Source organism: Haliotis asinina, chromosome 11 (genome assembly GCF_037392515.1).
Source record: "Haliotis asinina isolate JCU_RB_2024 chromosome 11, JCU_Hal_asi_v2, whole genome shotgun sequence".
NCBI lineage: Eukaryota > Metazoa > Mollusca > Gastropoda > Lepetellida > Haliotidae > Haliotis > Haliotis asinina.
Genome location: NC_090290.1, coordinates 2,733,715 through 2,755,787, shown reverse-complemented (window position 1 = coordinate 2,755,787; position 22,073 = coordinate 2,733,715). Strand labels below are relative to the sequence as shown.

At 39.9% G+C, this 22,073-nt stretch overlaps 1 protein-coding gene across 1 annotated transcript in view; it reads right to left on the bottom strand.

Annotated features, from left to right (window-relative positions):
- Positions 1 to 15,630, bottom strand: part of LOC137256323 (excitatory amino acid transporter 1-like) — a 75,815-nt gene extending 60,185 nt beyond the window's left edge. Inside the window, exon 1 of the mRNA XM_067794083.1 lies at positions 14,955 to 15,630. Coding sequence (XP_067650184.1) covers positions 14,955 to 15,475 — 521 coding nt within the window. The 5' untranslated portion in view covers positions 15,476 to 15,630. The remainder of the gene's footprint in view (positions 1 to 14,954) is intronic.
- Positions 15,631 to 22,073: the final 6,443 nt, after the last annotated feature.

Below are 22,073 nucleotides of genomic sequence, written 5' to 3'. Positions count from 1 at the left end.
ATAGCGTATATCTTTGTACAGATGATGGCGGTATTGATTTGCGGCAACTGATTTATAAATGCGTTTGTCCTATTACACCTGATTGAAAAGGGATGGAGATTAACGATTGCTTCTAAAGTTTATGCTAGAAATAACAATTTGAAGTTTATCAGTATCAACTAACATTTGTCACAGTGGGACTTTGAGTGGACAGTAAATCAACCATTCACCGTTGTTATTCTTACGCCAGACTCTAGAATGAATGTGAATCGGGTGGTAGTTGAACATCGCTGACATGTGTTCTTATGTTGATATTTTGCTGATATTAGATATGACGCAAGATTTTTGATGAGTGGCCAATACGTATATGCCTCCCTCCACATCACCCCCACCCCTCTTTAAGAGTAAATAAATGAAAACATATAAAATAAAAGAAATGGTATGTAAATAAAGATTTAAATAAATAATATCTATTGAATATAGAAAATGATGCCTGTTAGATACAAGTAATGACATCTTTGGGATCAACATCACGCAAACTAAGCCAGACAACAAAGGAAACTAACATTTCATTGGTCGATACTTAACACAATTAAATCTCGATAATCTGCAAATGGAAGAAGTCGTCCGAACGAATCAGAAAATAGAACAAACGTCAAGTCGATAACCGACTGAACAGCTTCCATGGAGTGTATAACGGGAGATTGGTGATGGACGTTTACCAACGGGTAACTGAAAAATTGGTGATGACACCGGCTGTTTGAGAAAGCTAAGTCTAGTCCTGCTAGAGCGAAGCCACCTGTCTCTCAAATGTTGGTTTCTCGCCTGACGCCCTATCCATCAATACGCACAACAGACAATACAGTCACATTTTGCTGATTATTGTTTCTCTATCCAGTTAATCCAGTGATTGACATCATGAGCATCAATCTTTGCATCACGTGTATCAAGCATACCTTGCATGAGGCATTGGTTACTGAAGATCGAATTCTAACCCGGATCTGCTGATGGTTGAATAATAATGTCCGCGTTAACGCCATACTTACTCCCCGTAATGTAATCTTACAGAAGGTGGGGTGTTCTGATTAATGTGGTACAGAACAATGAAGGTGCACTCTTGGAAATGGCGTTAACCCTCTAGTAGACTTATGCAGTCTGAATTAGGAATTTACGTATGTCGTATGTCTCTATGACATAACGAAGACTGCATTATAGAGAATGGGAATTTCATGCTTTTCAGCATAATCATAATCGTTATTCGATCTGACTTCAGAATTTTTTGATGAAATAACTTGGACTGCATTACAAAAAATGTGAAGGTTCTGTCTTTGGCGTGAATATCGTAGTTGCAGGAATGTGTTTCAATGATGGTACTCCGGGGGGAAATCGAACTCGGTCTTCGGTTTGACGAGTGGACGTTTCAACAACAAGACTCCTCTACTGCCCACGTAACGAAGAGCACGAGCCTAGGTCACAGTATCGATTTGCCGCGCTCTCTGTCCATTCTTGTTCCAAGTTCTATGTTTTTTTGTTGGTCATCCCGTCACAAGAATCAATCAGGAGACTGTCCAAAGACATTATTCTGATGAAAAATGTTGCAGATTTTACAGCTAACGCAAGTAAACTTACTCTACGCTCCAACCAAACCAAGAAGCAGGCCCCGGTCATTGAAGGCACGAGCCCGGCTCATGACAAAGTATTCTCACAGGGACTCTTTATCTCAGATAGAGAAAGACGTGTCCTCGAAATAATGAAACTGTCATGATCAAGGTGATAACAAGTCAGCCTGATGGCTCATCTGAGTGAAAAACATCTAAGACCGGAAGTGGAAGACCGGAAGCTGAGGTGCGGGCATGTCGTGATGGAATGATTCTCTGTCGATCTTGTCGCGATAGAAGAGTTCGAAAATAACACCTATCCATCCCGCACCAACCGCAAGGCTTATACTTTTCCCCTCTATCCCCTTGTTGATTGAATATGGGAATAGATAGCTTAGCTATCGGCTTTAGACCAGAAAAATTAATATAGATGGGGTTTTTGTCGACCCTGTAAATATCAGTCCAAAATGCTAAGGATGTCTCGTTTAGATGCAAAATGTTTAATTGTTAAGAAGGTGACATAATGTAAAGTCTAGGTCACATTAATTTAATCACTTTTGTTGTATTCGAACAAGCGAGTGCTATTGCTGTAACAGTTTATAAAGTGTTTTTGGAACATTCGTATCGTCCACAAAAGTTATGAATTACACGGCCAGGCTGTTGCAGTTTAGATCTTTAAATAACCCGAGGAAGATTATCACTGTCTCACCTGGGATAATGGATATGACTGAGGTGGTGGAGTAGCTGTTTGATTCAAACGGGTACAATTTGTGGAGCACATTTCTTGTGGCCCCCGTCATGACTTTATAGTAATAAAAAAAAACTTAACTCAATCAGTCACTCAATGAGTGTTATCAAGTGACAGTGTGAGCATTATAAGCGTCATGGACCACACGCTCCGCTGGTTTCGTTTGAAAAATGACGTCACCACCCACGGAATCGTTAACATTGCACAAATATCTCAGGGTTGTATGACTGAAAGACTGTGTTATGAAGCTACTGTACCGAAAAGGTCAAAGACCCGTGATAGGTAAACACAATGGCAGTGAGAAGAAGTCTGAAAATAGAGTCACACACTTCCTACATTAGTCTCAAAGCTACACCCAAAGTATGTCTTGAGCGGATTTCTGGAGCTTAGCGAGGATAGTTAATAAAGTTTCGTTTAACTCCTTATAAAGGAATCGATAAATTAGATGAGTTTCCGACGACCTTTCGTCTCAGATTCCCGTGTGAGTGTACATTACAGATAGATCAACATTACCGTTTAAATCTATATTTAATGTACTTTTCCCTTCTAATGGCCCCTGTTCTCAAATAAATCATCTTATCCAGATGACCTACCTATCCATTCCAAAGGTAAACACCTAGATTGGAACTGGGACTTCATATATCGGTCACAATAGTATCAAAGCTTCTGTTCAAACAGTTCATCTGAAGAACAAGAAGATTACAAGATATATCTTGGTCCATGCCTGCAATATTTTATCTAATAACTTTCTCCAGAAGATTGATTACTCTTGATCACCAGTCGTAGTCTCTTTAATCAAAGAGGACCGGAAAAATGACAAGTTTGTTTTTTGTGTATATGTTTGTTTTGCAGGGTTTACATTATTGGACGATGCATGGATTGATCAGAAGGGAAATGTAATGCTGATCGTCGAACTCCGCCCTTACGTTACGATGTTATGCAATAACGTATTCACAGACCATTATCCACTGCCTCCAGTCTTGATACATGCAGACACTGATGCTGACTCTACGGGGTTTATTGCTTTTGTCATTTACAACTTAACTTATGTCGTGGTAAAAAGTAACGTAATGACATCTGTGCTTACAGATATCTGCGGCTTTGTGTCCTCCCCGTCTATATACACTGTTGCTTTTGACCGAAGTATGCCCGATATTGGAACATGTCTCATTCTGTCGTTGTAAGTTATCTGAGTGCATTGTATTGTTCAAAAAGGTTTTGACAGGCCAAGGTCACTCTCAGCAAACGTGACGTTTCGTGTCACTTGAATGGCCCCGCTTTGCTGAAGGCTATTTGCTGAAGGTCATATATACATGTGCAGGAAAATGCCTATTGTCATTTCCGTCCTTGTCAACAAAGCAACACGTTTCAGGTGAGTTTACATACATTGTTGAAGCCGAGTACCCACCTTTAAGAAGAGAAGTAACAGGACAATCTTGCACTGTGTACTTACCTCTTGTTTCAGAAAAAAAACCAAACTATTTTGCATTATGATACATTCTATGCATTCGTGAGATACATTATATGAAAAAGAAGATTGCCATAGTATTTAGAGAAGGTAGATTAGGAATCTTGCATTAGGAATAACACAAATGCATTAAGATCGTCATATATTACTGAATGCAATTTGTATTCCCTATACAGAATATTTACCATCGGCCAAAATTACTTTCACATATTCAGCACTGACAGTATGTTTCGCAATTGGAATATAACTCCACAAAACATTCTTAACACATCCAACCAAAGCACGCGCTAACGCTTCTTGTTTACTGTAATAATTGTTATATTAACAGGCAGAGAGGAGAACATTCTGAAATCTTTATTAAATATTCATGCGCTTGGTGTAACATGCAAAAGGGAAAGGATAGTTGTGACATTCCCGTTTGACCATGCAATACACAGTTGGCCAAAGAAACCAGTGCAATTTAGAAAACAGATTAAACAAGACGCTATCAATCTTTAGGGAAATGATGCAATTAAAGTTTTCATATTACATTCGTGTGTGAATAATTTCTTGGTCCCAAGTCAATATCTGTCTTTCCAAGAAAGCTTGAATGATTACATGAAATATCGGTTTGATTACAACGTCGCACTGTGAAATCCCAACCCATATGGATATTCCAGTGGCAACCACAGCATAATGTGCATAATACCGATCATAATATAATAATATTGGGTTGCTGAAGGAATGGTGCAAATATTATAAAGATAAGTAGACATTCTGAAGCCATTTCCCAGTAATAATCAGACTGAAAATTCTCAAGTCATTTCCCAGAAGTACGCTGGCAAAAAAAAAACAATCAATATAAATTGAAGAAATGCATGTATCTTTCAGAGGTCTGCAATTATAAAGTGCCCATCAAATTTCAACGCTGTCCATGCCTTCGTAATGATATATGCCACCATAGCTAATGTTAACGTTTACAAGCAGCAGTCTACAGGGGGATGCACGCTCGTTCAACCGTTTTCAATTTTACTAAGATATATAATTTATACACAAGACTCGATCGTTACTTCCGCTTTGAAAGACACGTCACTTTGTGGTATACGTCAGAAAACAGTAAGCTGGGAGTAATTACATATCATGCACTGAATAAAGACACAGAATGTGGGGTTATATGTGTCAGTCTGCAAAGAAAGGAAAACGAAGGAGCCGTCAGTCGCGAATGTTTGTGCAAATGCACAGTGACTACCTTCTGTTGCGCAACACACTAAAGTTTCTCGAAAAGATATTATTTTGTTTCAAAACCTACGTTATCAAAATATCATCATCGAATCACAAATTGTTTTTGTAATAGTTTTCCCACCTCAACATGGGTGCAACATATGTACAATTTGCAATGCACAGCAGTTTACAATCATCATAAATATGGTGTTCCATGTTTTGTAATTCTGATTTGATACTGATATTTTGCTCTTAAACGTAGGTGACCATTGGAAAAAAGATACCAGACTTGGATGGTGACAGTGTACTAGGTGCTGTTGAAGTGCAATCCTGCAATACACAACCACCGAAGTGAAAACCCCACGATGCGACTATGTGACAGACCCGGCGCTAGAGTGCCATGACGTGACGTGGTCTGAAAGAAGCAGTTCTCGTCTCACTTCTTCTTAACATCATATACCTCTCTGAGAAAATAAGTACATTTGTACCATTTTAATGGACAAAACCGATGTGTCATGTGAACACTGTGGCGAGTTCTAGGTCGCTTTGGGGATGTTCAATTGATGGTATTGTAATTATTAGCGAGGACAAAAAATCCCTTTACATCAAAGCAAAACCGGATAGAGAGCTTGAGAGCACGTGTCAAAACATCAAAGAAGGCATATCTGCCCACAACCATTATTATTGATGACGAATGGTTTCTTGGACTGATTTGGACACAATAGCACCAAGGCGTCATCTGTTGGGAACAAATCCCTAAAATGAAACTACAAAGTAATGTTCGTAGTGAAGGAATCACGGACATTGGGAGAACAATGTAGTTCTATGGAAGTCTACTATTATCTTGCCATTATGCTTCTATCTAGACAGGAAAGTCAAACAGTAATTAGTGGTTGCCTGTTTTGACTTGACCGGTCTTAGCTGTCATTAGGGCAGTGAAGACCTATTCAAAAGTATGTGCAATACTAACAGGCAGACATATTAGGAGCTCTTTTGACATCGCTGTACCGCTAAAATGATTGCTGTTTGTAGTTTCTGTTGTAGGTTTAAGAATGTCGACGAAGCTGCATATCTGATACTGACAAATTGGTTACCAGACGCGACTAACATGAAATGTGTCCACCTGTTCCTGTATGTTTCCCGTGTGTATGTAAAAGCAATAAGGGACTCAGGTCATCAATATCACCCTCAGGCGTGTTTCTGAAAACAAGTCGTAATCTTTACATTACACAAACTGAAACTAGCATTCCTTTTCACAGATGACCTGAGACCATTTACCGAATTGTTCAAGTTCCTGACACAGTTGAAAATCACGATATACAAAATATGATGGAAATGTGGTTGTTAGAAGATAACGTTAATGAGAAAGTCGGGTTTTAATTTTGCTCACACAAGCCTTCCCGTTTTATCCCGAGACGTCACGCCAAAGCATGGCATGGGACAGCTCCAAGGAGAATCAAAAATGCTAACCCCCAATGCCTATTCACATGTATTGTGCTGTGCTATTGACACACTGTGTTTTCGAAGCCTTGAAGATAGAATACTACCTTAAAATAGCAAGCAACCATTTTGCCAACTCCTGTAGACGAAATCTAATAACCATCTCCCTAACGGTGTTTCTTGAATCCCCTAAAACGTAACGTTGGCAGGGCATTGCATATAGATACACACGAAGCAGACGAAACAAAACAGAAATGGTTATTTATTAGAAACGTAGTGGATATGGATGTTTTTTTTTGCAGTGTTTCGGGAATTAACGTAATATGCTGACGTTTGCAAATTTTGGCCAATCCAATATTGTGTATACACTCCCCAACAGTTTATGTATAAAATGGCAAACGCTGTGATTGTTTTAATTGCGTAATGTTAGTTCAAAAGCACATCCTGGCGCGTAGGAGAATTGTACTTGCAGTTTTTCTGCACAAGTTCGATATTTAGAACGACCAGCACACATGCAACATGAACGTCAACCATGCAACTAACGGTTGACTCTGCTGTGCAATTTGCCAGACTTCAATCAGCACTGGCACTTGACCTTCAAGTCTAATCAGCAGTATTCTGGTTACCCGGTTCTGTGGGAGTCTGAATATGGAGAAATTGAATATGTGATTTTGTTTTTCAAATCTGCATTAATTCAGAAATAGAAAAGTAGTATGTTCAGAAATATAATCAGCTTAAATACATTAGTTGTGAAGAGGAAATACTTAATATTCGTCATCAAATGGATACGAGGGACACACCCATGTATCAGTTTTGTAATGTTCACAGGAATGTTTACCTTTCAACCAAATGGACTGTTTCCGATTATCATCGATTATTCTTGTGACATTTTCACGGAATCGTCAGCGTTGATATTGACAATGTGTAAGTTAGTTGTAATACGTCAAATTTAAAATCATGATACACATTTAATGTCAATTTAAAACTATTTTGGCAACTAAGCTAGATCATTGTAATGAAGTCCTTCGGAAAGTGTGCCAGAGTATGTGTGTCCTTCGGTGCATGGCTGCGTAGATTACATGTCAATCATCCCACCACACGATGCTGACAAGGTAGTTCGCGAACTTGAAGACGTGACCCAAGACGGATGCACTATTTATGCATGACAGCACTGGTTAAGTACAGCTTCCTCATAATCACAGTCCAGAAACCGACGGCTGTAAGAGCAGCTAACCAACTATCGCCTAGCAGGCAAGAGGAAGAGCTTCTTTAGATGGGGGGATTAAGTACAACAACAACACTAGGACAATCTTGTGGCAATCCATAGCACTTTTTACCAAGCCTCGCCGGTAACTGTCCGTAGATCTAATTTTGACCAGAAAATAACCCTCGACAAGTACATACATGCTTGTTGGAAGCAATCGTCGGTTAAACAATCTTTGTGAACGAATCTCGAAAGGTAAACATCGTTAAATATCTTTATCATGAATGTGAATCAGTGAATATTTTTATCATGAGCCATCGAATGATCAATAAGACTACGTTCTGTCGGATTCTTATGATACGTTTGTGACTAACCCTCTATAGGTAAATGGCCTATGGTAAACCCTCAACCAGTACACGTCTTTGTGATCAACCTTTTCTTGATGTATATAGCTGTGATCAACAATCTACTGACAGATATACTGAAACATGTTTTGTCGACATTACGGTTTGATACTCATTTTAACCTGGCCTTTTAGTGTTTTCTCCATTCCTTTCAGTTTTAAGTTGGGCCCAACCTCAGATAATTTTAAATATTTAGGAAGGGACCTTTAAGCTGAACACCACCGTGATTTTCTGTTTGTGATTACTCTTCGACCAAGAAATTCACCTTGGAGTGATAAATATCTAATTGTTGAACTCTGATGAAACATCTTCCGATCAACCTGTGACTAGTGGCGGTAGCTTTCGTAACCTTCATGAATAACATATTTTTACATTATTTATTATTTGAGAAGAGAGTTTTTTTCAAAAGTATTACAAAATAAATTTAATAAACGTGAAATGTCAAACATATAATCGATTAATGCAATATTCCGTTCCTTATGTGTCCCCTGCGCACAAATATAACACAGACGGGAATATGCACCGAATAGTGACAGTATGAGACATCGAATAGTTTAACACGACATCAATGTCCCTCATGGGTACGCCATTGGTGTAACCATCTGGTCTACTTTGCCATCTAACTGACAGTTATATAAACAGTTGTGTCAGTTATGTTGGAAATATAGACCCGGTAATAACATTTGCCGTTTACTATACGTGTTCAAAAAGACGCATGGAGGTGAAGTATTTGAATGATAGTGTATATTATTAAAGCACATGTCGTAAGCAATACTGTTCCCGTGTTAATTAGATTTCCAACATGCAGTTTCTGACATCATATTTCAATATCGATTACAGCAATGCCAGTGGCATGTTCTGTCACTATGCTCGCACACATTAATAATAATATTATGATCAAGACATCTTTCTTGAAGGATTAAGCGTATCACATCACTCAACATGCGATGTGAAAACTAACACCGCCCTAAACCAGTGTTTTCCCTAAGCGCATATCAACGCGCATCTTATTCAGAGAAACTGCATGAGCCGCTGATCTGCATCCTGCAATGGATGATGGATGAAGCTGCTCTATAAATCATGACCTGTAATTAGGTTCTGGGAGTCAAAGGCGAGTGTTCCCTAATACTGTATGCCATCACGCAGGTTCCTACATAATGAAAACAAGAACACGCATCTACTCAGCAACACCTGTACTTGCACGAGAAGGCCTATTGATCTGACGAAAACTGGCCACAGAGCTAAATACGGTTTGATAACGTAGGTCACTCAAACTAATAACTCGGCCGGGGAAACATGGCTCAACTGATGCTTCTTGTGGATGCGGACACATGTAAACAATAATTCCGCTCTGGAGGAACCTGCAGGAGGCATTTGTGTAAACGCGAGACTCCATGTGCTATGAACTGATGGATGTTAGACATGCACATAGTGTGTAAGTACAGCACTCCTTTCCAAAACGTCCAGACCATTTCAGTGAATGTCGTTTAAGTCAAATGTTGATGATTAGCATGCTGACGAAGAAACACACCCACACATGTCGTGTTAGGACGCATTATTACATCTGCAGAGAAGGCCCAAGATAAGGCAAGGAATAGTCTGCCATTAAAATAGCCAATACGTTGATGGAATTCGTAGCTGTACTGTGCCAGTAGTGTGCTAAGTGAAAGGTACAAACATACTCCAGATAGGGCATTATTAATCATATGCCACAAATACAGGATATACTGTGGCAGAACGTACTGATTTCGCCATGTAGAGGCGACTACACTACACTTCACTACACGACACACTGGACACTATACGTTACACTATAACCTATACTCTATCACCGCACTACACTATAAACTATACATTACACTTCTCTACACAACACTAGACTACACAACACACTATAGGCAGTATACACTACACTATTTGCCACACTACATACTACACTACACTATGCGCTATGCTGTATTCTACAATGTACACTACACACTGCACTACACACCATACACTACAATACACGCTACGCTACACTATACTACACTGCGCTACACTACACTGCACTGCACTACACTACACTACACTACACTACACTACACTGCACTCCACTCCACTCCACTCCACTCCACTACACTACACTACACTACACTACACTACCAGAAATAGTGAGTACTTCTCGAAGAGTATTACTTTGTTCTACTCTGCCAGTAATTGTTTTATTTCATAACTATTTTTATTTGTACTTTTACTCTTATCGCAACATATTTTAACAAACATTGTGAAAGTTGCATTACAACGTTAGGCAAGGTCTAGGTACTTATTTGGGAGAATTATTATCTTTACTAAAACATCTGGGATTTGTTATCAATTGTAGTTAATCGTGATAAAAGATTCCGTGCACTTCCGTCATACATTACAATCGTCCAAAACAAAGATTCCGTGCACTTCCGTCATACATTACAATCGTCCAAAACAAAGATTCCGTGCACGTCCGTCATACATTACAATCGTCCAAAACAAAGATTCCGTGCACTTCCGTCATACATTACATACATTACAATCGTCCAAAACAAAGATTCCGTGCACTTCCGTCATACATTACAATCGTCCAAAACAAAGATTCCGTGCACTTCCGTCATACATTACAATCGTCCAAAACAGACAATGATGCTGTTGGTTCCCTGTGTGTTTTCTCTTAAGGCAGGCTTGGACACTCGACTTGTTTTTGGCAAGCTATAGCATGGTTATGAAAACACCTGTTGACTCTAATCATGTGGCTTCGTACATACTCGTACACAAATGTGAAGTCAGTATAAATTGTACTTTAAAGAACTAAACTGGACAAATAATGGCGAATATCCACATAACAACAGTAAGATTTCCATACACTACACCCCGGACAGATGGAAAAGGTCATATTTTTATAATACTTATAACTAGTCTTAATGCTAAGACATTCGCCGTTTTGAAAATAGACAAAACTTACTTTCCTTGCCGGGACTCTTTAACCGCAAATAGCACTACGCCATGGCCTTGGACATATTCCTGAAATACGGACACTTTAAACCCACCAAGAGGAAGACTTACACAGGGAATGGCATAACTGGGAGTAACAATCATCAGAAACGGTTTCATCTTCACAGTAACATGTCGGTCAAAGATCATCAGTGTTTTTTTCCTAATGTTCAAACCATTCGGTACATACTCGTGGACAATTGTGAGAAGCTCTGCTTTCGCAAATGCTCGTTATGACATCCCTTTTAGCGGTGAATCATTTTCTGTTGGCAGATGCATTACGACCCATTAGGTTTAGTGTTTTAATCTTGGCCACGTGCCAATCAATGGATATCTTACACTGTTATTATCGTATACTTTGTCATTCAGAATAAAGCTGATGATTAATCAGACCGGGGGAAAGCAACGCCATGAGTTTCAATTTTATCGTAAATGCTATAACTTTTGTCGTTTTAAAAAGTGTGTTGTCTTCTAAGGATGTTTGTCTACATCGTGATGGAGACGGATGGCACATAAAGTAATGTATGTTTTAAACGTTTATGTTTGTTGTAGTATCTAGAAGAATGGACGTAATGCTGAAAACACACATCCAAATTATCACAGGTTCCTTGAATGAAAATGGGAGGAAACTCTACAAGGCAGGTGTTTTCTTGCCGCCATAGACCACAGAGAAAGCAAACCTTCTAAACAAACATAGGGCATGAGACAGTACAGAGCAAGTTATGCCAGATTTGATAATCATGAAACCATTTCCTTGGTGCATTTTGTTTGGTTAAATATACAACCGCCGATTTGGGTTCGATGCTGGGTAATGGCCACAGCAGTGCAGGAACTCAAGCACTATCTGAACTAGAAGAGTGGCATATCACGTGTGATGGGTTCGTTGTGTTGACACCCTGGCATGATCGCGTTGATTAGTGTACATCCTAATGACAACTGCAAAGATGGTGGGACCTAATTAAATGTTGGTGCTTCCACGTACTCCGACATAGGTTTGATGCATGACATTTCAGCCATGGCCAGTACATTTCTAGTCATTCTAACTCGTTGATATGATACCAGGCCTTGTGCGTGAAATACTACGCATGACTCTAGCACACAGCTTTGTAAACAGATAACCAAATATCATTTTCAGAATGCTAAACAGAACACGATGCCACATAAACATTTACGTCTAATGTGTTTGTTCAGGGTCTTTTCAATATTGCAGCTATATCGCATCTGTCTGAAAGAATCAAGACGATCCAATGATTGATATTGTGAGCGACGATAGTGGCACTCTAAATACGATGACACAGAAGGTTACATGACCGCATGACTACAACCAGAACGCTCAGAAAATATATGAGTACTAAATTATGTGCTCTCACATGTGTCAAATAATAGCAGGCATTCATTCTTGTGTGTGTACGTTCTCTATGTTTAAGAAAGAATGACTGCGGCTGCATATATCGCCACGAATCCACATGAACGCCATTACATCAGAAGCAAGGATCTCATTGATAACTTGCATCATGCCGGACAACTAGCGATTGTTTGTGAAGTATAACACATGACTGCACTGATTTGGTCAAATGACTGCCAGTAATAACAAATGGGAGAAAATGACTGCAAATATTGACTCGCTATTGATGGGAAGTAAACAGCAGTGCCAGCCTACAATCAGCTTTGAATATGTGTTGAAATGGATTCAATTTGGACCAGAGGTAAAGTAGCTGTAAAAATATAATGAATTGGCTCATGAAAAATAACTAAAGACTCTTGTTCTTTGAGAAAATGGCATATGGGTGTCATTGACAGTAATGCCAACCATTGTTTGATTCTGTAAATGAATGAAACCTTTGGCACATTGCTGTCAACGACTTTTACAATGGCATAGGGCTGTCCAGAATATAAAAGGACGGAGATCTACTCAATCACTGTTTTCATACCCTTACTGAAACAAATACTAGTACTGACAACGTATTTTTAACATACGCAAAACAGTAACATCAATGTCAATGACATTTCAATACAACATGGAGCATACAGTGGAATGCCACAATGGCTTGGCTGTGTTCCAATATTTCTATAGACATGTGCCATTTTGCAAACCCGAGCAAAGTTCCTGGCGGCATTGGATGCAAAACGTGGTGAGATTTAGGAAGAGGGTTTGAAACCACCTTTTCCGTGAATGTTAACTGATGTTGCAACAATGGTATGTTCGCGTTTTTCGGTCTAGTTTACGCCGTACTGAAATAAGTATAACAGAACAGTAATTTTATAGCACAGCGATTTCGACTGACAAATGTACTAAAACTTATAGTCATGGTAAAAACCGTGTGGAACGTATATGTATTTCTATTTCTACTCGTTGAATGGTTTTACTTCATGCAAGTCATATTCTGGATTTAAAGGTAAACGTCAATGCAACAATACGGGTAGGTGGAAATTAATAAATGTTAATCTATGCAGTTCATATATAATCCATTTTAACACCTGCATCGTTTGTCGCAGTGAAATAGAATGTGCGTCTTCATACTGAAAAAGAACAAGAGTGACACATGATACCTTAATATGGCCATACAATATTGATATTCACGTATTGATTGAATTTTGACGTCACCGACGCATTTATGACGTAGGGATTGCAAAGCAGCCACACTGGGAATAAATAATATATTCAGCAGCATGAGGTCTGATATGACAGACCATTACGGAAAGGTGCAACGAATGACCTAACCATATTGTGACATGTCTCCATGGTTGCGTAACCTCTTCTGTATTAGGAAAGTTTCAGCTTCCAGAAATTCATTGCACATTACATTGTCTGAAGTAATTGTCATACATATTTTCTGAAACAGTAGACCAACTGAACAAGGCTTCATTCAGTTAAGATTGCATGAACCAAAAGTCAGGCTGAACTAATTATTATTTATATTATTTGAACCAATCATCAGATTGACTTAACTGTTATTCAAACAGTGAGAACCAATAATCAGACTGAACTAGTTGTTATTCAGCTTGCGTGAACCAATAGTCAAAGTGAACTAATTACTATTCAGATGGCAGGAGTCAATACAGAACTAGACAAGTATCATTCGGTTTGTATGGGCAAGTAGTTCGACTGAACCAATGTACAGTCATACTGTACCATTCAATGCCCTCAGGGCACATCTTCCTGGTTGAAATAGCCAGTGGTCATACTCATAACTGACATTCAGACTGTATTGTCAGATTCAACATAGAATTCAACAGTTGCACATTTAAAAAACATACGTTCAGGTCAAACATTAAAATAATTCCTTATCGGGTTGTACGCATGAATGGACAAGCAACATGTCTGTATGGATTGCTATATATATATGCTTACGAATGATTTAATATTCAGTAAGCTTCTAAAATTGAATACGTAAACTGAATAACTGAAAGTACGAAGCAGTAATAACAAATAGTCCTTCAAACAATGCGAGAAAATTGCAATCGTACTGTTGAGAAACAGGGAATCAAAAGTACTATCATTTATTCAGAAGGTACTGACTTATCATTACAAATTAAATTTATCAGAATGTATGAAAAAAATTCAGACTAATTTTACAAATTGTCTGTCGGAACTTCCATCTGTATATGTGTAAGAATAGACCAACACTTCATGAATGAAAGGTAAATTGAAAATTCTTTTCATAACATGAATCACTTCATCAGTTATATGTCAGATCAGAGGAGTAGCGAGTACGGCAAACAACTTGAAGGCTTCAGTTGAGGATATCAAAACTACACGTATCATTCCTTTGTTCAAAGATATAATATAACAACAACAAAAAAAAGTGTTCCTTTGTAATTGCATTGTGATCGATGGGCTGAGAGTAAACATAACTAATAAAGAATGAATACAACTCAATCCAAACTTTAGAAAAAAAACATATCTTACCTGATGAGGTCCAAGAAGGTGTCGACAGAGTTGACTTTGGCGGGAGTACCATACCTCTTAAGTTTTGCTCTATTGGCCCCGCCTCCAGGTCTAATAGCAATAGCCATTATAATGCCCATAATAACGGATATCACGGTTGTAGTAGCGAAGTATGCAATGGTACGAAGACCCATTTTGCCGCAAGTTTTGGCGTCCAATCCAGCAATTCCAGCAATCAAACTTGATATGATTAGCGGCAGAATCAACATTCGTAACATCCTCATCAAAATCTCACCAGGGAACATCAGGTACATTACTTCTCTTTTCGTGAAATCGGTTCTTGCACTTCGAACTGCAAACCCGATAGCAACTCCAAGGAGAACAGAACACAGTAGCAAAATTAAAAGTAAATTTTCCTTGGAGCCCTTTAAGCATCTCATTCCGCATCTTTTCACGTTTCCCAAAAGTCCGGTTGTTTCTTCGGGTTGGGGCGATACACTTACGTGAGTGTTCACTTTAGCTGTCTCTTCAGGGAAATCCATCCTGTCGTCTGGTAAAACAAACGTTCCAAGCAGACGACAATGTGCGCGTGCACGACACAGCTAACAGAAGCAGGCGAGTAAACCCGTGTGAAGCGGCGAAACGCCAACCCAAGCTATGTGAAACCGAATGCTGATCTAAAGGGAGAGATCCCAGTGACGAGACCAACCGTGATATTTCCCGCGCTAGCTTCCTTCTCAAGCGGTGGGCCTTCCGCGGAAAAAGCATGTATAAACTGATGAACGCGATGTGGTGACGTCACAAAGGTCAAAGGTTGACCAGAGTTGCAGTTTTCAAGCTTTGTAGCATCTGTAGATATAATTCGCCATCATCCACGCTGGAAATACGCACGAGGACTACATAAAGGAACACTCAAATGTTAATGTCTTTTGTAGGCGAAATAATAGATCGATACATGAGCATTACGGGACATTTCTTGTTTTTCCGCCAAGAAGGTAGTGCACTCGCCACATCATTAACGTGTAATTAGCCAGTGTTTGTGGAAAGGCTGATTGGTTTACAGAAAACAGAAGGACGGTTTTGCATGCGCGAGTAAACCATACTTAAATCCTTCTCCTGAAGCGATTCAGTTGGAACTCAACACTGCCGAATGCAAATATAGCACATTGATTAAATATTTAACTTCATTCATTTCAGGCCGCGTTCGCCGTTTCATCCATACTGGGTATATATGTGTGAATCGAACTGAATGTTTCACCTCTTGTTATTAGCCAATGTCATCAGGCGTTGAAAGAGTTATTAGATGGCGGAATGTGCTAGTGGATTCTCTTACAGATATTAATATGACAATATGGCTACCGGGCTTATTGTTGGAAATTCAAGGTGTAAAAGTGGACCATGTGCTTCTGGGCACAAGCGACCAAGTCAAGTAGAAAGATGGCTGTCACAAATGGAAAATGAAATCCATTTGAAGCGATACCGTTGAGTAAAGCTCCGCCAGTCGTGAACAATGAGTTGCGGTATTTCTCGAAGCCATCACGCTTGGCTATCATTGACAACAATAGTAACGCTAAGGAGACAACTGCCGATGCGCTCTGCGTTCGATAAATTCTATCTATTCGTATTGGCTTATCATGTGAGTGTCCCAGTCGTCTCCCTATTGACCCGTCCACTGGTGCCAGTGCGCTGAGACTGTGCCCTAACGAATCCGTCTGAGGGGTTAAGTGATTGTTTTCAAAACTTGACCCCTAACAAGATTTTGAACGCACGAGTCACTTCCATACTGCATTCATAAAACATAAAACCTACCCCTCAAGAGGAATAAACAAAATTAATTAGCATGTTTCTGCATGAAGAACCATTATTTTGTCCGTTGCGAATAGTTCATTCTACAGTATATGGAGTATTGAGTATTAGTCGGATATGTTTTGATACCTTCTATATCGGGTATATTGACATTTTTGTAATAAGAGAAGGGAAAGTCCGCGAACAAACAAAACATACCAACCCCGAGTCTCATTCCTTTCTTGGTGTCCATTTTATCACAAAGAACAAACGTACCCGTTCTTTAATAACCACAACAAGTTCAACAAAAGGTTCTGACTTTTTTTGCTCAGGCTTTCAAAATGTCAATATATCAATCTCATCCCTCTGGTTTACTAAATATATATGTATACTTCTTTATAGCATTTGTAAATAAAACATGCATTATTCAAGTGTTTATAATTTTCACAAATAAAACGTATATTATTCATAACTGATGATGTAAGTGTCACACAAAGCCACCGTTATAATTATTTCTACTTACTGGGAGTATGTGGAGCAAATGGCAAAGAATAACAACCAAAGAACACACATCCCTAAGTGTTTCATTCTGGGGTTGTTTATAATGCACTTTGAGCCTTGTTATCGCAATAATTTTGTTTTAAGAAATCAAAGGCCTTCCGTGCCACAATCACAATATCCCATGACCCTGTTGAAATCATTTCCACACTCTTGACACAACGAGGAATTCCTAATTCCATGAATAAAATATGCTTGCCGCGTGTAAATCAAAGGTCCCCGTAGACTGTGTTCCTGCAAACAAGAGCTACATGCATTCAGCAGCATTGTCACAATGTCAGGTTATATAAATATCATCGCGGGACAATCAATATAAACAGAACCCCTTTCCGTTAGCACCGTCCGTACTGTCATAGTGGAATTCATCTTGTCAACATATACAGACGGAGAGTTTCACGTTGAATAATATTCAAGAATAGAGTCAAGTTTTTCCCAAATGAAGCATTCAGCAAAACTAGTTGTAACTTTTTTTGTGTACTTTAGTTATTGTACAGTCTGTAGATGACTTTAACTTTAGTCTTTAGCTACTTGTATTGAATTTTACTGTTTATCTACAACATTTCTCGTCACTATACGACTGCGCTATTGCCGATATGTCGTTAAATTTTAACTCACGCACTCACTCACTTTTTGTCCTGGCCTCTTGCTTTGTAGTGTAATCGAATTAAAATAAACTACAGTCAGAATGAACTTAAATTAATGGTGCCTTTGTGTTAATTGTAAACCCAGTTTACAACATGCTATAACGATGGCTTTCATCAGAACAGACAGAGAAACTTTGGTATGTAGCATGTATTTTTCAAAACAGAATACTATTTTAGACAATACGCTCGTACCATATAAAAATGGACTCCTGATCACCAACAACTGAAGGAAGATCACCATATTAGACGTCATGGGCTAGGACAAAAAAGAAGAAGACCAGTTCGTCAGAACCGTAGTTAATTGTGGTAATGAGTGAATGTGAGTTTAGTTTTACGCCACACTCAGCAATATTCCAGCAGTATGGTAGCGGTCTGTAAATAATCGAGTCTGAACCAAACAATCCAGGTATCAACAGCATGAGCATCGATCTACACAACTGGAAACCAATGACACGTGTTAGGCACGTCAGCGAGCCCAACAATCTGATCCCGTTAGTCGATACTTACGACAAGCATTGGTTAAAGAAGATTAGTTCTAACCCGGACTTTACGAGTCCTACTGAAGTATATGCAGAATGTTGGATGCAATTATCCAAGGCAAACGACTCAATCCTTTTGCTAAGAATAAGACATGGCATCCACAGTACTGAAGACAGTGGTGCTTTGGGTTGATGGTCCCTTTAATATGGCAGATCGTAACAAGGGAGATCAGAACGGGGATGGTCCCTTTAATATGGCAGATCGTAACAAGGGAGATCAGAACATGGATGGTCCCTTTAATATGGCAGATCGTAACAAGGGAGATCAGAACATGGATGGTCCCTTTAATATGGCAGATCGTAACAAGGGAGATCAGAACATGGATGGTCCCTTTAATATGGCAGATCGTAACAAGGGAGATCAGAACATGGATGGTCCCTTTAATATGGCAGATCGTAACAAGGGAGATCAGAGCATGGATGGTCCCTTTAATATGGCAGATCGTAACAAGGGAGATCAGAACATGGATGGTCCCTTTAATATGGCAGATCGTAACAAGGGAGATCAGAACATGGATGGTCCCTTTAATATGGCAGATCGTAACAAGGGAGATCAGAACATGGATGGTCCCTTTAATATGGTAGATCGTAACAAGGGAGATCAGAACATGGATGGTCCCTTTAATATGGCAGATCGTAACAAGGGAGATCAGAGCATGGATGGTCCCTTTAATATGGCAGATCGTAACAAGGGAGATCAGAGCATGGATGGTCCCTTTAATATGGTAGATCGTAACAAGGGAGATCAGAACATGGATGGTCCCTTTAATATGGCAGATCGTAACAAGGGAGATCAGAGCATGGATGGTCCCTTTAATATGGCAGATCGTAACAAGGGAGATCAGAACATGGATGGTCCCTTTAATATGGCAGATCGTAACAAGGGAGATCAGAGCATGGATGGTCCCTTTAATATGGCAGATCGTAACAAGGGAGATCAGAACATGGATGGTCCCTTTAATATGGCAGATCGTAACAAGGGAGATCAGAACATGGATGGTCCCTTTAATATGGCAGATCGTAACAAGGGAGATCAGAACATGGATGGTCCCTTTAATATGGCAGATCGTAACAAGGGAGATCAGAACATGGATGGTCCCTTTAATATGGCAGATCGAAACAAGGGAGATCAGAACATGGATGGTCCCTTTAATATGGCAGATCGTAACAAGGGAGATCAGAACATGGATGGTCCCTTTAATATGGCAGATCGTAACAAGGGAGATCAGAACATGGATGGTCCCTTTAATATGGCAGATCGTAACAAGGGAGATCAGAACATGGATGGTCCCTTTAATATGGCAGATCGTAACAAGGGAGATCAGAACATGGATGGTCCTTTAATATGGCAGATCGTAACAAGGGAGATCAGAACATGGATGGTCCCTTTAATATGGCAGATCGTAACAAGGGAGATCAGAGCATGGATGGTCCCTTTAATATGGCAGATCGTAACAAGGGAGATCAGAACATGGATGGTCCCTTTAATATGGCAGATCGTAACAAGGGAGTTCAGAGCATGGATGGTCCCTTTAATATGGCAGATCGTAGCAAGGGAGATCAGAGCATGGATGGTCCCTTTAATATGGCAGATCGTAACAAGGGAGATCAGAACATGGATGGTCCCTTTAATATGGCAGATCGTAACAAGGGAGATCAGAACATGGATGGTCCCTTTAATATGGCAGATCGTAACAAGGGAGATCAGAGCATGGATGGTCCCTTTAATATAGGAGATCGTAACAAGGGAGATCAGAACATGGATGGTCCCTTTAATATGGCAGATCGTAACAAGGGAGATCAGAGCATGGATGGTCCCTTTAATATGGCAGATCGTAACAAGGGAGATCAGAACATGGATGGTCCCTTTAATATGGCAGATCGTAACAAGGGAGTTCAGAGCATGGATGGTCCCTTTAATATGGCTCAGAACATGGATGGTCCCTTTAATATGGCAGATCGTAACAAGGGAGATCAGAGCATGGATGGTCCCTTTAATATGGCAGATCGTAACAAGGGAGATCAGAGCATGGATGGTCCCTTTAATATGGCAGATCGTAACAAGGGAGATCAGAACATGGATGGTCCCTTTAATATGGCAGATCGTAACAAGGGAGATCAGAACATGGATGGTCCCTTTAATATGGGAGATCGTAACAAGGGAGATCAGAGCATGGATGGTCCCTTTAATATGGTAGATCGTAACAAGGGAGATCAGAGCATGGATGGTCCCTTTAATATGGCAGATCGTAACAAGGGAGATCAGAACATGGATGGTCCCTTTAATATGGCAGATCGTAACAAGGGAGATCAGAACATGGATGGTCCCTTTAATATGGCAGATCGTAACAAGGGAGATCAGAGCATGGATGGTCCCTTTAATATGGGAGATCGTAACAAGGGAGATCAGAACATGGATGGTCCCTTTAATATGGCAGATCGTAACAAGGGAGATCAGAACATGGATGGTCCCTTTAATATGGCAGATCGTAACAAGGGAGTTCAGAGCATGGATGGTCCCTTTAATATGGCAGATCGTAGCAAGGGAGATCAGAGCATGGATGGTCCCTTTAATATGGCAGATCGTAACAAGGGAGATCAGAACATGGATGGTCCCTTTAATATGGCAGATCGTAACAAGGGAGATCAGAACATGGATGGTCCCTTTAATATGGCAGATCGTAACAAGGGAGATCAGAGCATGGATGGTCCCTTTAATATAGGAGATCGTAACAAGGGAGATCAGAACATGGATGGTCCCTTTAATATGGCAGATCGTAACAAGGGAGATCAGAGCATGGATGGTCCCTTTAATATGGCAGATCGTAACAAGGGAGATCAGAACATGGATGGTCCCTTTAATATGGCAGATCGTAACAAGGGAGTTCAGAGCATGGATGGTCCCTTTAATATGGCTCAGAACATGGATGGTCCCTTTAATATGGCAGATCGTAACAAGGGAGATCAGAGCATGGATGGTCCCTTTAATATGGCAGATCGTAACAAGGGAGATCAGAGCATGGATGGTCCCTTTAATATGGCAGATCGTAACAAGGGAGATCAGAACATGGATGGTCCCTTTAATATGGCAGATCGTAACAAGGGAGATCAGAACATGGATGGTCCCTTTAATATGGGAGATCGTAACAAGGGAGATCAGAGCATGGATGGTCCCTTTAATATGGTAGATCGTAACAAGGGAGATCAGAGCATGGATGGTCCCTTTAATATGGCAGATCGTAACAAGGGAGATCAGAACATGGATGGTCCCTTTAATATGGCAGATCGTAACAAGGGAGATCAGAACATGGATGGTCCCTTTAATATGGCAGATCGTAACAAGGGAGATCAGAGCATGGATGGTCCCTTTAATATGGGAGATCGTAACAAGGGAGATCAGAACATGGATGGTCCCTTTAATATGGCAGATCGTAACAAGGGAGATCAGAACATGGATGGTCCCTTTAATATGGGAGATCGTAACAAGGGAGATCAGAGCATGGATGGTCCCTTTAATATGGCAGATCGTAACGAGGGAGTTCAGAGCATGGATGGTCCCTTTAATATGGCAGATCGTAACAAGGGAGATCAGAACATGGATGGTCCCTTTAATA